At 35.5% G+C, this 15,661-nt stretch overlaps 2 protein-coding genes across 11 annotated transcripts in view; one reads left to right on the top strand and one right to left on the bottom strand.

The window, feature by feature from the left end:
- The first annotated feature begins 843 nt into the window (after window positions 1-843).
- On the top strand, window positions 844-9,788 carry LOC143240363 (uncharacterized). 2 transcript variants are annotated; one of them, XM_076482680.1, is made up of 3 exons: window positions 938-996; window positions 4,037-4,350; window positions 8,509-9,788. In XM_076482680.1, the coding sequence occupies exon 3, from the start codon at window positions 8,554-8,556 to the stop codon at window positions 9,175-9,177; it is 624 nt and encodes a 207-aa protein (XP_076338795.1). In that variant the 5' UTR covers window positions 938-996; window positions 4,037-4,350; window positions 8,509-8,553; the 3' UTR covers window positions 9,178-9,788. The 2 variants fall into 2 exon arrangements, with proteins under 2 accessions (XP_076338794.1, XP_076338795.1); XM_076482679.1 differs by lacking the exon at window positions 4,037-4,350 and having other exon boundaries at window positions 844-996.
- LOC143240359 (uncharacterized) overlaps window positions 5,381-15,661 on the bottom strand; it is a 35,791-nt gene continuing 25,510 nt past the window's right edge. For 5 of the 9 annotated variants that reach the window (XR_013021731.1, XR_013021726.1, XR_013021722.1 and 2 more), the window contains one exon: window positions 10,257-11,500. The gene's annotated coding sequence lies outside the window, so the exon portion shown is untranslated. The other 4 variants (XR_013021727.1, XR_013021729.1, XR_013021728.1 and 1 more) reach the window with 3 other exon arrangements.

The raw sequence follows: 15,661 nt of genomic DNA, 5'->3' as shown, positions 1-15,661 counted from the left end.
CCATTTTCAAATAAGCTGTTAAACACGTGTAAATATATGTTCATTTTCTGTGTGTGAATTGAATATTTTATGTTTCCAGTAAGAGCGAGTTAACCCTTTGGTAGATCTCCCCACCCCCCCTACCTCCACCATCACACACACAGAATTTTAAATTATAGGAACGTCATTAGAAATACAGTAACTCATTGGTGTGGATACTGCTAATTGGTTGTCTAATATGGTCATAAGTTCAAAATTAGGTAAAATGTTAGTAGATTTGCAATGAATACAAATATGTTTGGCAGATTTTTGTTTCTATGGTTTAATTGTGTGTGAAATGTTTACGACTTAATCATAACCAAAATCATTCTCCGGTATTTTAAAATTCATTATTAACTACCTTTCAAATATTCTATTTCTGTCATTTAGGCAACATTTGTCATAATATTATACCTGTGTCGTAATCTACATGTATGTACAAAACTAAATAAAAAAAATCAAATTATCGTGTTTATTTAGCAAGAATCGAGCCTACGATATATATATATATTTAATATAAGTTTGCATTTCAGATTCGGTTTACTAGTCTTAGCTTAACTACGGTCATATTAAATTTTCTCATAGTCATTCTACAAAGAAACTAGCCGTATCAGAAAATTCCAGGCACTGGAGAAATCGAGCCCAGTTTAATACAGTCCGATCTTTGCAATATTTTGATCGATGATGATTTAGCTTACGGAACTTTTTTTCTAAATGTCACATTATTGGGTAACTGTGTCGATGACGTGCATAATTTTACAGTTCTATTTGGATCCAAAATATTGGAACGCGTTTTACAACCTGGCCGATTGCATAAGAAATGGTACATTTCCTGAGCCTGAGGTTTCAAAGAAGGCCTATAAAAGGTGATTCCTGAGTCTCTGTGGTAAGACTATTTCATTTAATAGCCGTTGATACTTCGGTAGTACCATTTTTTATAGGTTCAGTAAAACGTCACTCTTTACCGTCTTTAAAATGGTAAGTTACTTTTCTATCTATTTTACTGACCACCAAAATTACTATACGACCTTAAACTAGTAAAATAAATTCACAAACATTTTATGCCCAACCACATGCTATTTACGTACATTTTAGAAAGAGAGGACACATTTAAAACCTAAAGTTTAATTAGCCCGAGAAGAAATATCTTATTTGAAGCAGAAATTGTTCGTGGCATTACACTATTGATTATCGATTAACTTGTTATAACCCTCTTTTTATGTAAACTTAATTTTTTTCTCCTAAATTCCAATTTAAAATACTTTCTTTGGTTTTTAAGGTGTTACCTTACATTCAGGTGATTAGGCTTAACAATGCATTAAAGATCATCGATTAACATGGTCTGCTCCCTCTCTCGTTTTTTATGAAAACTAAATATTTTCATCTAAGTTCCAAATTAAAGTACTTTCTTTGTTTTTTTGAGGTATTTCACCCGCAATGCTACCTTATATGAAGGTGACTAGGCTTAAGTACGATTGATTGAAAGTAAGGGATACGTGCTTTTCTGCATACTCTAAAGACAATTTTAGTTTTGTACTTTTTATAGCACTCTCTGCTTCCTGTATGAGGCCCGTCATGGCCAGGTGGGTTAAGGCGTTCGACTCGTAATTCCAGGGTCGCAGGTTCGAATCCTCGTCGCACCAAACATGCTCACTCTTTCAGCCGTGGAGGCGTTATAATGTGACGATCAGTCCCATTATTCGTTGATAAAAGAGAAGCCCAAGAGTTGACGGTGGGTGGTGATGACTAGCTGCCTTCCCTCTAATCTTACACTGCTAAATTAGGGACGGCTAGCGCAGATAGCCCTTGTGTAGCTTTGCGCGAAATTCAAAACCACAGACAAGCTTCCTGTGTAACACTTAGAATTGTTTCTTTCTTTACATCCACTCATTTGCTTCATAAAGTTAATTCACACCTGAAAATGTCGTCAAGTGAACAATGGTATTAAGTAAGAAACAGCGTTGTAGAATCTTGCTCCAGTGTTGCCCCATTTTTCTTGTTTCTGATAAACATGTAAATACCCATACCTGTTATTTTTGTAGTGTCAATTGTGTTTCAAAAATGACCAAGCAAGGCATAGTGTTCTACTGCTGGGCTGTAGATTGAAAAGTCCAAGGTTCGATCCCATGATAATACATTTAAGAAGCTGCTTACTTTACTGCTTTTTTTTTTTTTTAAAGAAGTGGTCATGTAGGTGACGGGTGTTTTCCTTCTAGTCATCAGTTCACAATTAAAGAAGGGGGTTTAACCTTGTGGTTTCTAGCCCGACAGTTTAACCCAAAGTAAGCATGAGAAGTAGTTCCAGTTGAAAATAACAGGTGATACACACTTATTATAAAGCAAAGAATTCTACAGTAATACCAAGATTAAAAACTTTTACGCCCCCCGCTAGTACAGCAGTATGTCTCTGGATTTACAACGCTAAAAGCAGGGGTTCGATTCCCCTCGGTGGGCTCAGCAGATAGCCCTATGTGGCTTTGCTATAAGAAAGACACACAAAAGCCTTTATTAATTCGCAATAATTTGAACAAGAAATATCTCATTGCAGATTGACACATATAAAAGTAACACTCAAACTTTCTAGTTGGCTATTATAATGTTTATTACAGTAATTTATTAAAGAAAAACCCAAAAACTCTGAGAAAAGTAATATCACCCGGTTTTAGACCTAGGCTTATGTCATGTGAAAAATGATTGAGGCAAATCTAACTAAAAATAAAACAAATACAATATAATTACACTAGTCGTAATGTATTAGAGCAATGTTATTTTTAATACAACATTCGTTATTCTGTAAATGTTTTCAAAAACAGAAAAGTATTTCAACCAGACTATGTCTATTGTCGATAGCACGGTTCGCTCAATACAGAGTTTATCAAGGTGGCCGAATCACAAGAAACACAGATGACAAGTGATGGGAAACTTCATCTGATACAAACGCCCAAATTGTAAAAGAAAGAATAAAAAAAGAGAGAAAAAAAAGTCGTTTTTCGTACGCGTCTAAACAATGGAAATTTAACGTTTTAAATTAGTAAACTTGCATGGGGGCAAAAGAAAAATTAAAACAACATTTATTAGTGTTACCTTTTAAGCAAATAGTGATGATGACAAACACTCTTTTGCATTGATAGTTAAACTTGTTAATTTAAAACGTTAAGCCAATCAAGTATATTATTCTAGATTCTAAAAAAGGCTTGGCATGGTTAAATGGTTAAGGCGCTCGACTCGTAATTTGAAGATGGCAGGTTCTAATCTCAATCACACCAAACATGTATGCCCTTTCAGCCGTCAGGACGTTATGATGTTATGGTGAATTCCACTATTCGTTGGTAAAAGAGTAGCCCAAGAGTTGGCAGTGGGTAGTGGTGAGTAGGTACATTCTTTCTAGTTTCACACTGATGAAGTAGGGACGGCTAGCTTTGCGTAAAATTAAAAAACAAACATATTTATAAAACTTTAATAATGAGCCTCTAAATACAGTTGTAAATAAGCGAAATGCTGAACAAGAAACTATTGGTTAATTGATTTTAATTCAAATAAATCGTATCTTTGTAAAATAGTTTTATTTCTTTTTCTCACTTCTCTCTATTATATGTTACCTGTTACTTTCCTTTACTCGAGATATTACTTGATCACCTTTTACCAGCCCCATTTTGATGTAGTATCTCATTTGATTCAATAAATCTTCTCTCCCACTTACCATACGTCAAAACAAAACCATACACACACACAGAAGACCCTAACGTTTGAGAACGTGACTCCTTGGGTTTAGGCATGGTATAATTTTGGAATTACTGTCTAGCAGCAACTTCTGCTAATAGAGTGTTACCTACTTCTCTGAAACAAATAACGCAAACTAACGTGGCAGAGGTTTAGTTTAGAGAGAGAGAAATTAGAATAATTCTCTCTCCAACTGGGGTGTTCAGGAACGTTGTGGTTCCTCTTCGTCCCCTCACGTGAGAAATTGTTAAAATATCCATGGGTTTTTTCCTTTACTTTTATTTTGATATTTTTTAAGGTGGAGTGGGGTATTTGTGAGTGAGAGGAAAGACGGGAGAATTGGACGAGAGCAGCATAAGTGAAGTGAGCCAGACCTTGGCCCGAGGACGAAGTACACTGGCGGCTGGCGAATTGATTTAAAATTTACTATGGCTGGATAACCTATGACTGAGTAAACGACCCTTTTCAGAATGTGGCTGGGACCTACAGATCCTATGACAGAGATTTTGCTGTGGGGGGAAACGGGAGTACCCCGATAAAACCCACTTTCACGGCCTGGGCACCGAAAACTCTACCCAGACCGTGCCCGGAAGTAGCTGGGAAAAAACATAGGTAAAAAAAATAAAATAACAAAAAAAAAAAGAAGTGATGAACAGTGACGGTGGTATACATGGAAACTGTTAGCTGCGGTCTTGTAGATCAGGTAGTATCTTCGTCATAAACTTGTTTTCACACTTGAAGCCCATTGGTGCAAGTGAAAAACGTGGTCTCGGTGGTGGAACAACTGGCTGTTCTTCGGTGAGTTGTTCTTCGCTGGTCTGTGATGCTTTGTTTCTTTTTGTGATTTTGGTTTGAGTTTTCTGCGTGGAGGTGAAACAAATAATGGTAGTGACTGTCTCTTTTATAATGCGCCCACAGCTGAAAGTGGGAAGCGTATCAAGCAGCATTATAGGTAACGCCACGAATCTTTTAATCCGTAGCCCTAACTCCTAACCACTAAGCAATGACGGACAAGATTGAAAGAAACGTTACGAAACTCGCGTTAATTTTTCGATCAAATTTCAACCGTTTTTTTCTTTCCTAATATACTGTTACGGCAGAGGACACTCTTAACAGCGAAGGAAACAATGAATTATAATCACTATAAAAATGTATGTAAAGCAAGATAAAGTACATTTAAATAATTACACAGATTGTTAGGTTGGTTTTTTACTTTCGCTTTAACACCAAGTACATAATTTCCTCTGATCCGAAATTAACTTAAATCTTAAACGCGTAATACGCATGTTTGTTTCAAAATTGTGTAAAAACTTTGACAAAAGATATGTGAGCTAGTCTTCTCCAGTTGGAAGAAATACAGAGACAAAACAGCTAATTTTAAGGGATCTTTTGCCTGCCTGAATATTGAAGGTTTGATGGTTTCTCTAACAGCGAACATATCTACCCGAACTGAAAGATGTGCTTTTACACAACGAGGCTTAAATTCATAATCGAAATATTACTCATATTATTTCGCAACAACAACTTGACCAAACGAAAATAAAAACAAAGTGAAAATAGATGTCAAACTCACAACATTTCATCTTTATTATTCTGTAACACATAAAGTTCTAAAGCAATACACATTTATATTAATTATTTCAACAAAGTAACTTATTTTTAATTCAATGATTTTAAGTTAACAAAAAACGAGAGGGCGGGAGAGAGATAAACCATTCTGATGCTTATGTATAAACGAATTGTTTTACAAAACTTAAATGTGGATAAAGCGATAAATAAATTTAGTGTTTCTTAAAGGCTGTTTATTATGTTGTTTACAATCATCCAACTGTATTATAAGTTTACGAGTATATTATTAATATGTCTGCTAATAAATCATTTTGACCTATTTAAATTACGACTTCCGGGTTCAACTTTAGATCTTAAGATGCAATAGCTAAGTAGGACCTTTCGAATTACAAAGCTGGAGATGTAAATTCAGTTAAACAACGTAACATGAGTGAAACATTGGACTGATAGTTTCAAAGTATCCCAAAAGGTACTGCCCAAACTTCTTACACAAAAATGCTTTACGCGACAAGTCTAAAACTGCATTTTTCAACCACCGCGATATCCGATTTGTTCATGAATAAATAACCGTGCCCTAAAGTAAACGTTTAATTTACGCAGATAGTTTTCTAGCTGAATATAACGTATTTGCCTGATATAGCAAGTCTAACTCAGATATACTTCAACTTGAGTAAATTTGTCAGTTAAAACAAATGCTTTTCTTCTCATTTTTCGTTTTTTTTGTGCCAAACGACTTCGATGTTAGCTGGTAGTGCCACAGTGCGGCCAACTTCGTAATCAATTAATAGAGATAAATTCGATTTTCGCTCTCCATCATTCAGAACAAGCAACTTCACTTCTGAAATGGATGAATATTTAATTAATTTAAATCACTTAGCTAGACAAATATTTTGTTATAAATTTTAAAACAATTGCAATGATGGAACTCTAAAAGCAAAACTTGATAAAATTAGAAACTAGTATTTTCATTAATCATGGATGAAATAGCTTTTAGGCACAAATTAATTTTTTGAAAGATATGAAATCACTTACAAAAAAATCAAATGTTTGTTGTTAGGCGCCAAGACGCATAATGAGTTACGTTTGTTGTGCTAACCACAGGTATGAGAAACCTTGTACTGAGTGTTATAAGCTCCCCTCAGAATTACCACTAGGGGACCTAAATAAAATAAATTAGTCAAAAACGTTCAGTTTGTTTGTGTTTTGGAATTTCGCGCAAAGCTACATGAGGGCTCTCTGCGCTAGCCGTTCCTAATTTTGCAGTGTAAAACTAGAGGGAAGGCTCATCACCATCCACTGCCAACTCTTGGGGTACTCTTGTACTAACGAATAGTGCAGTGGTTCCCAACCAGGGGCGCTCGCACCACTTGGGGTTGCGAGATAACATCTGTTTTGGCCATCTTCACCTTTATTCTTAAATAAATAATTACTGTGACGGGTGCGAGAACATATTAAATTTTTTTAGGGGTGCGGGGCATGAAAATGCTTGGGAACTACTGGAATAGTGGGATTGATCGTCCCATTATAACACCCTCACGGCTGAAAGGGAAAGCATCTTTGGTGTGACAGGGATTCGAACCCGTGCCCCGCAGAGTTCGAGTCGAATCCCTTAACTTACTTGCCATGCCGGGGCTGAAAACGTATAGACCACATAGTTTATGTCTTTCATGTTTTTCTTACAGGTATTTTATTGTTATATTAATTCGCGTTTCTGATGTATTGGGTAATATTTATATTATTTTTAAACGTTTTCTATCATTGGGAGGTTAGTACAAATAATGCGAAGTCCAGTCCGCGTACCTATAGTGAATCTATTTATTTTTTCAATAACGTTTGCTACAAGTTACGTTTATTTTGACACAAATTATAAGCTTAAGTCCACAAAGAAACTTTTCAAGAAAATAATGTAGGCCTAATACATTAATAACGTTTAACAGATGTTTCCTAGCTTGATAGCAAATGCTGACTAACTTAAGATTTGCTTATAGAAGCACTGAGTCTTACTGAACAACTTTATTCGATCATTCGCACATTATATACCTGACTAACTTGACGTTTACTTGTATTTATAAATAATATATCCATATATAACTATTAGTAGAAGTTACTAAATTTTTGAAGTCGCCTTAAACTTTCTACATCATACTATAATGGAACTCTTGCTTATGTGATACTGGAAAAAAAACATTTTATTGCGCGTTGTGCAACCTCCAACTTCGCGAAATTTTCATCCTGTGTGATTTAGATTTGCAATAAGGGTTACGATTTTCCTGTTTCCTGTCACGGAAAATTTTATTTTTCTCCATTCCCGGGGTGCAGATATGATGTCATTAACATGTCACACGCGAGCCTAATGCACTGGCGCCATCTTTATAAATATAATAGTACTGTCTGTTGTATGCCCATGTAAATACTTCGCAGAATGTGGATGGATCTTCATCCAAGTTTATCTGGATGTTCATTACGTCCATGGGGTAATACACACAAATTTTCAATTTTGCATTTGACGGTTTTATAAGTATTTTTGCGGTTTGTTTGTTGTTATTACCACTACTTTGCTCCTCTTGATAAATTTTCTTCAAATTTGGCATGAAGGTTTGTTGAGTCCATGAATAGATACATGCAAATTTACTGTTTCACAATTTGTGATTTGTTATCTTTATGGACGTTTTTTAAATTATATATAAATGAAACATTTTTTATGTTCTAAGATAATCTTTCATTAATCATGAATTTACATAACTTCCGTCCAGGGTACGTGTGCCCGAGCTAGTATTTGATAGCTATTTTTATTAACTTACACGATCTTAACATCAAGTACTCTCTAACAAACATCCAAATTAAAACACTAAAAATATCGTTTATAACGATGATACAGAGCAATTCCAAGTAATCTATATTAATCGTTAAATTACCGGCTTAATTTTATACAGTTTACAACTGGTAAGTTTCACATATTAAATAAATTTATGTTTTTTGCCTGCACTGAACTCAGTATGAAAAAAAATGACAAATTTAGTGAAAAATCACTCGTTTTTCCTGTATAATTCACAAGTGGCATTATTTTTAATGTTCATCTTAGTTTTGTTTCATTTTTTTCTGTGACTTTAAAAGGTGATGGAGTATAGACACCAACATCTGTTGTAGAGTTAATGGGAAATTTCAAACTAACGACACAGTATTTTCTTTTATCTTCCACAGCTCACTATCACTGTTCGATTTCTCCTTCTCAACCTTCTGGTCATCATGCTCTTGTCGGTAGAGGGCACTCCTCTCAATCATTCGCTGTTCTGGAAATTCCATAAACAAGTTAACACGACAGCAACTCCGACAGAACTAGAAGATGGAATTATGGAGTTTAATAAAACTTACCATGACGACTATGAAATGGGAGAAAGTGAACTGGATAATGAAACATCTGTTACCAGTCAAACGGAAGCGAACAATATGGTAATGTTTGTTTCTGAGATGAAAGAAACCGTATTGAACGTAAGCGTGACTAATGGAAATTGGCGCGGAAACGAAACTGAAACTAGTACAGACGTACAAACAACTCTTTGGGCATCCTTAAACGAAAATGATTCTGTTTTGACCAGTCATTCAAACGAAACGGACAAGAAGGATGAACATAGCGTAACTTTTAGTCACGATCAGGAAGAAGTCACTACAAAAGAGGTCGTTTTTGAAAAAGGACCTGAAACCGTGACATATGGCTCAGAGAAGACCCACTTAACGTTAAGTAAACTGCCACGTAAAACAAGTACGACACAACCCAGTAAAATTAACAAATACACGGCGTCCTCTGTGCAAACGTGGTCAGTTGAAGCCTACGGTAACCATAGAAACAGTGACGTAACAAAGAAAAACTAACAACAGTAAACCCGTTTATGTGCCTTTATGGTTCAACAGTAAGCACAACCACCCAGATAAATCTAACGGAGAAGTGATATTAGAAGTCAGGCTACGTTAGCAAAAGTGTAGCGTATAATAAAAACTACAAAATTATTAATTTAAGTACGGCAAAATAAGTTGTTTTTTTTCATCAAGATGGAGGACTCGAAAGAAGGAACTTTATTATACTGTTGACCGTTTTCAAGCATAGTTTTCATTCTGCACCACAAAAACCGAAGTTAAAAAAAGTTACAAAAGGAATTTTTGTAACACTAACGTAATAAACCGTCTGTACTCCCTGTTACACATCTTGCCGAAAATGACAAGTAGATTTTTTTTCACATTTCCTTTGTATAAGAGAAAAAACAAAATGATTTGTTAACAATGCATGTGTGTGCGTATATATGTGTGTGTTTTCAAGTAACATATTTTATCATACAAAGTATAGCCTTGTTTATTGTATTTCAAAATAATTTTGTCATACTCATTCGAGTGCTACTTGTATCGTTGAATTTTTTTCCTTAACTTCTCGGCTTTAAAGAAAGCAAATTGTTGAAAAGTGATAGAAATAAACTAATTAAAAATTGAAATCCGTTTTAATTTAAATATCTGGCGTCATCACATGGACTAATAACTGTAATTATTCTGTTTCCATAATATTTCTCTTTCTTTTACAAATAATGAAGTTTAACACATTTAAACGAAGTTAAAATATTGAAGAAAAAAATATATTTTACAAATGAAAACCCTCGGTGGACAAAGCAGATAGCCCAATGTGGCTTTGCTATAAGAAAACACACACACACAAATGAAAATCAGGTTGTCGGGCAAAAAACTAACGCTCTCTGTATCTTCTTATTTATTTATTTATCTCTCCTGTGTCATTTGTTGATTAAATTTCGCAAAAAACTGTTCGAAGACTATTTGGGCTAGCTATGCCTAATTTAAAAGTGATACACTAGAGTAGCTTTTCTCAAACTATCCTCAAACCATGTCCGAAAGTTTATTAAAATATTTTTGAAAATACGATTTGTAGAATATTTTAATATAGAACTGAATTTATATGAATCAAAACATTTTATTTTAGAATACAACTTTTCATATACATTTTGTTTTTCTAAATAAAAAACACCGATAGGTTTAGGGGTCCACTAAAATACTTAAGTTTAAAAGGGGTCCTTGACATACAAAAGTTTGAGAAACGCCGAAATAGAGAAAAGTCAACTTGGCCAACTGTTTGGCTACCCTTTACCAAAAAAAAGAAGAAAAAAAAAAGATTTATCATAACAAGTCGAGCGCCTTAACCGCCAGGCTATTCTTATATATTTTTAGTCGGTTATTTTTACTCTTGTTGTTAAGGTTGAAATGTAGGCACACGATGAAATCATCGCAATCTTATTATCGACAAAAGTTCTGTAACCTTTTCGATTAATAGGATAACATTTACAACGATATTACGTACGATAAATGCCCAACTTGACTTCAACAACTTGTTAATTGCTTGTAGTAGTAATAATACACTCGTGAGATTTACAATGAAACATTGTGCATTTACTACATTTATGCAATAAATGTAGATTTTCATAGTTGAATCTCGCTAGTGTTAACATGCAAGGATATTGTTTAAAATATTAATAATAATTACTGGGTAATTAATACTGTTAAAATCTCTATACAACAATTAGATATTATCTTATCTAAATTAAAACGATAATTTTCCTTCCTAGAATTTTGCGGTTTTAAATCTCAAAATCTCGATAAACAATGGAACCAGTAATCTAGTCATCATGGTCACGTGCCGTTTTCCTCAGGAAGGTTGACTGTCACGATCTCTCACTTCTGTCTGTTCCCTGAGTTTCTCACCAAGTTTTCATATTTTATTATCTCAATCCACTTTAACATATGTTATCCACTCTCTTCTCGGTCTTTCTATCTATCTTTTCATTTCTATTTGACCCTCTAATAGTACTCACTGGATATTGTTTTGTTTTTGTTTATTTTGTTTGGAATTAAGCACAAAGCTACACAATTGGCTATTTGTGCTCTACCCACCACGGGTATCAAAACCGGTTTTGGCGGTGTGAGTCCGCAGATATATCGTTGTACCACTGGGCGGCGTGCTGGATGATGTCTCGTCTCATAATATGGCTAAAACTTTCCTCATCTTGGTGACTGGTACAACGTACCTTTCAACACTCACCATACTAAGAAGTCCCCTACGGTAAGTGTATGTATTTACAACGCTAAAATCATGGGTTCGAGTCCCCTCGGTGGACATAGCAGATAGCCCGATGTGCCTTTGCTGTAAGGAAATATAAATACCCACACTGAGAACTTATTCATTAATACGTCTAATAACAGTAATAAAAAATTACACCATGCTATTCTGTAAACAGCTTATTAATAAGATTTTAAAAATAAATATATATGTATATCCAGATTATTGTGAATTTTGTCACTATTATTAGACTTATTTCAGAAGTATTTTTAATTAGGTAATTAATATTAAAAACATTTAAGTCTTAAAGATTACCGCTGAGCTATCTGGGTTTATGAGAAGACCATCACTAAATAAATTAAGAGATGTATATCTAAAGAAATAGATCCCGGTCGCACCAAACACGAAAAACACCAACTTTTTAGAGAAAGAGATTAGTTATAAACCTATGTACATTTGTATAATGTGCGGTCAATCCCACTATTCGTTGGTAAAAGAGTAGCCCAAGAGTTGGCAGTGGATAGTAATGACTAGCTGCCTTCCCTCTATCTTACACTGCTAAATTAGGGACGGCTAGCGCAGATAGCCCTCGTGTAGCTTTGCGCGAAATTAAAAACAAACAAACAAGCTTCCTGTGTAACTCGTAGAATTGTTTCTTTCTTTGCGCGAAAACAAAACAAAACAGCGCCCCGTTTGTGTGTTCTCTCTCTCTTTAGCTTTTGTTTTCATCGTCTGCATTCCGAAAGATCTGTCTTCATTTATTCCCGTATCGCTGTGCTGCTGTGCATTACGTCATCACTGGAAAATAGAGGAAAGAAAATGTTTTTATCCCAATAACCTGATCTGTTCTAGCACGTATATTTAACCTGGATTTCTAAGACTAATCATGGAGATTTCCCCCACTCGTTTATTTCAGTTTATTTTATGAAAACAATTTTCCTTTTATTTCTCTAGAGCTATATTTATTCCCCTGGTATTTTGTATTTTAACCTAAAAGTCACTTTATTTAACGACCACGTAAGACACACTTGAAATTTAGGCTTAGCCATCCTTAATTTTGAACTAATAATTCGAAGGAGTGCTTTAGTCTTAAAAATAGAGATTGAACAACAACAAAAAAATGTCAGAGCAAAGCTACACATGTGGGCTATTTATGTTTTGCCCACGCCGGAGAATCAAACCCCGTATTTTAGCGTTGTAAGTCTGTAAAGTTACCACTAACCCATTGAGGGATGGGAGATTGTTTATCGTAGATAAAACACTCGCGCAACTGAAAGTGTGTCAATGGTATATCACAGCTCGGACCTTGGACCTTTCCAACCAGAAACAGCCCAACCTGCTGAACACTATAGAATACACTCAGCTAGACAGACAGCAACGCCTGACGTCAGAAGGACTTTGTTTAACTTTCTTCTAAATAACTCTTCTGACTGTTACTTTTATACCGCAACCCACAGCCGAAGGTACAGGACTTATTCAACATCCTCACGGTCCAAACCCTAGACCTTACGATCCGTTAACTAACCACTCGGCCACCAGGTAACCGAAAGTTATAAACCTATGTACATTTGTATACGAGCACAGATTGAAAATGAAACAAAAAATTGTGTAGATAACAGTTTGTTGTAACCACATGGAAACTCATGTTCAGTTGACCTTCGTTCGAATCTCACAGTTACAAAAATATTTTAAATTTTTTTATTTCTGTAATAGAAATAGATTAGTTATCGTTTCATGTTTACATTTCTTCTAATACTGTGAAATATTTTAAACATTATTAAAAGTGCGGTCAGGCTATGTCACATTGCTTCTATTTGCGTTTTTTTTCTTAATGTTTTATTTTGTAATGTTTAAATTATGCAGTGGCACGCGTTGTCCTACATAAACTGTGGCCAATCGCTGACCTAAGTGATGACCCATCATTCCGTGCTGCAACATTTTAGCTCGAGTTAGACAATTGTTGCTAAACCTGATATTCCACCTACAACTGGTAAACAATCGGGAAAACGAGATTCAAAACTGAAAAAAAAGGAAAATAAAATTATTTTGTCTCTGTAATACAAACACTAAAATATTTATAACAATACCAAGGAAAGTTACATATTTGCATCTAGTGCGCAAAGTCTTGAAACAAATGGTCTTAGTTTAAAATTCATGACATACGATACATACGCCGAGTTTCACTTAAAAACAACAATTAGACAGTTAAGTTCTTAACATTTAACTTAGAAGTCTGCAAATATTTTACTACGGGTTCAATATTCTATTAAGTAGTGAAAGAAAATACAAACAAACAGTTTACAGAATCTCACAACGTTGTGTTTATATAAAGAAAAGAACAACTAAACGAAACCTCCGCACTGGTTAACTAAAACCAGGACAACATTAAAATGAAGATATAATATCATACACATAAGCGTTGAAATTAAATATCCCCTGCAACAGAAAATATAGTTTTCAAATCAAAGGCTAGATTTCATGGTTTAGTACACCAGCCATCCTGAAGATGTATGATTAACGTCTCTGTGAGCTGTCCATAACCATCGTGGTTTAGTATATCAGCCATCCTGAAGACATATGATTAGTGTCTCTATATGAACTGTCAGTAACCACTGTGGTTTAGTACATTACACATCCTGAAGATGTATGATTCGTGTCTCTGTGAACTGTCAGTAACCACCGTGGGTTAGTACATCAGGCATCCTGAAGATGTATGATTCGTGTCTCTGTGAACTGTCAGTAACCACCGTGGGTTAGTACATCAGGCATCCTGAAGATGTATTAGTATCTCTGTGAACTATCAGTAACCACCGTAGTTTAGTAATCAGACATCATGGAGATGTATGTTTAGTGTCTCTGTGAACTGTCAGGAACGATCGTGTTTAGTACAACAGCCATTCTGAAGATGTATGTTTAGTGTCTCTGTGAACTGTCAGTAACGATCGTGTTTAGTACAACAGCCATTCTGAAGATGTATGATTAGTGTCTCTGTGAACTGTCAGTAACCACCATGGTTTAATACATCAGACATCTTGAAGATGCATGACTAGTGTCTCTGTGAACTGTCAGTAACCACCGCGGGTTAGTACATCAAACACCCTGAAGATGTATGATTAGTGTCTCTGTGAACTGTCAGTAACCACCGTGGTTTAGTACATCATACATCCTGAACATGGACAACTGGTGTCTCCTGACACAACTCTTGTTGTGTAGATGGATCAAATGGTTTTAAGTCTCTTCTGTAAAAGCTTACATATCAAAGTTACCCAGGGCTATCTACGTTACTCGTCCTTTGTATGAAAGTGGTAAACTAGAAGAAAAGCAACTGGTCAACGCCACCCACCTCCAACTCGTGCGCTTACTCCTCTTTAACCAAGTAGTGAGGTTTATAACGCACCCACGCCTACAAAGTCCGGGATATGTTTTGTTTTTGTTGTGCAAATATCTACAGTTCTACATGGTGGGATTCGGATTTTGGATTCTTAGCGCTTTAGGCCCACAAACGATGAATCATCAGAGATACCGAAAGTATCTGAATAATATGAAGCAGCTTAGAAGAAAACTTGGTTACATTTTTGAATTTTTATTTCAGAGTTGGTTTGGTTTGTTTTGAATTTCGCGCAAAGCTACACTAGGTTTATCTACGCTAGCCGTCTCTAATTTAGCAGTGTAAGATTAGAGGGAAAGCAGCTAGTCATCACTACCCACCGCCAACTCTTGGGATACTCTTTTACCAACGAATAGTGGGATTGACCGTCACATTATAACACCCCCACGGCTGAAAGTGAGAGCATGTTTGCTGCGACGGGGATTCGAACCCGCGACCCTTAGATTACGAATCGAACGCCTTAACCCACCTGGCCATGCCGGGCCATTGGGTAAGAAGAGCTACTACCTAAAAGAAAACAAGAACTGTTGATGTGAGATTTAGGAAAGTTTGAAATATCTTCTCACGATCCCTGTAGTCAATGTCCACAACGCTTACATTTTCGTCTGCTGAGACAAAGTCACTCTGAAATGAACTCGTAAAAATTAGAAAAAACACCAATACTGTATCACAGAAGTTAAATATAATTTTTCTCTAAAACAACGTATTTTTGTTTTGTTTTTTATACTTAAATGATAGTTAGGTTTTCCCGCCTAACAGTCACGAATCTCGTCGGGAAAAAATAAGTGTTGGGCCTCATTCCTGAAGTTGTTTTACAACTCGTGCACACTCATAGACTAGAAAGAGGGCGCTTTGAG

This window comes from Tachypleus tridentatus, chromosome 13 (assembly GCF_004210375.1).
Source record: "Tachypleus tridentatus isolate NWPU-2018 chromosome 13, ASM421037v1, whole genome shotgun sequence".
Classification (NCBI taxonomy): domain Eukaryota; kingdom Metazoa; phylum Arthropoda; class Merostomata; order Xiphosura; family Limulidae; genus Tachypleus; species Tachypleus tridentatus.
This window is presented reverse-complemented; position numbering and strand designations above follow the sequence as displayed.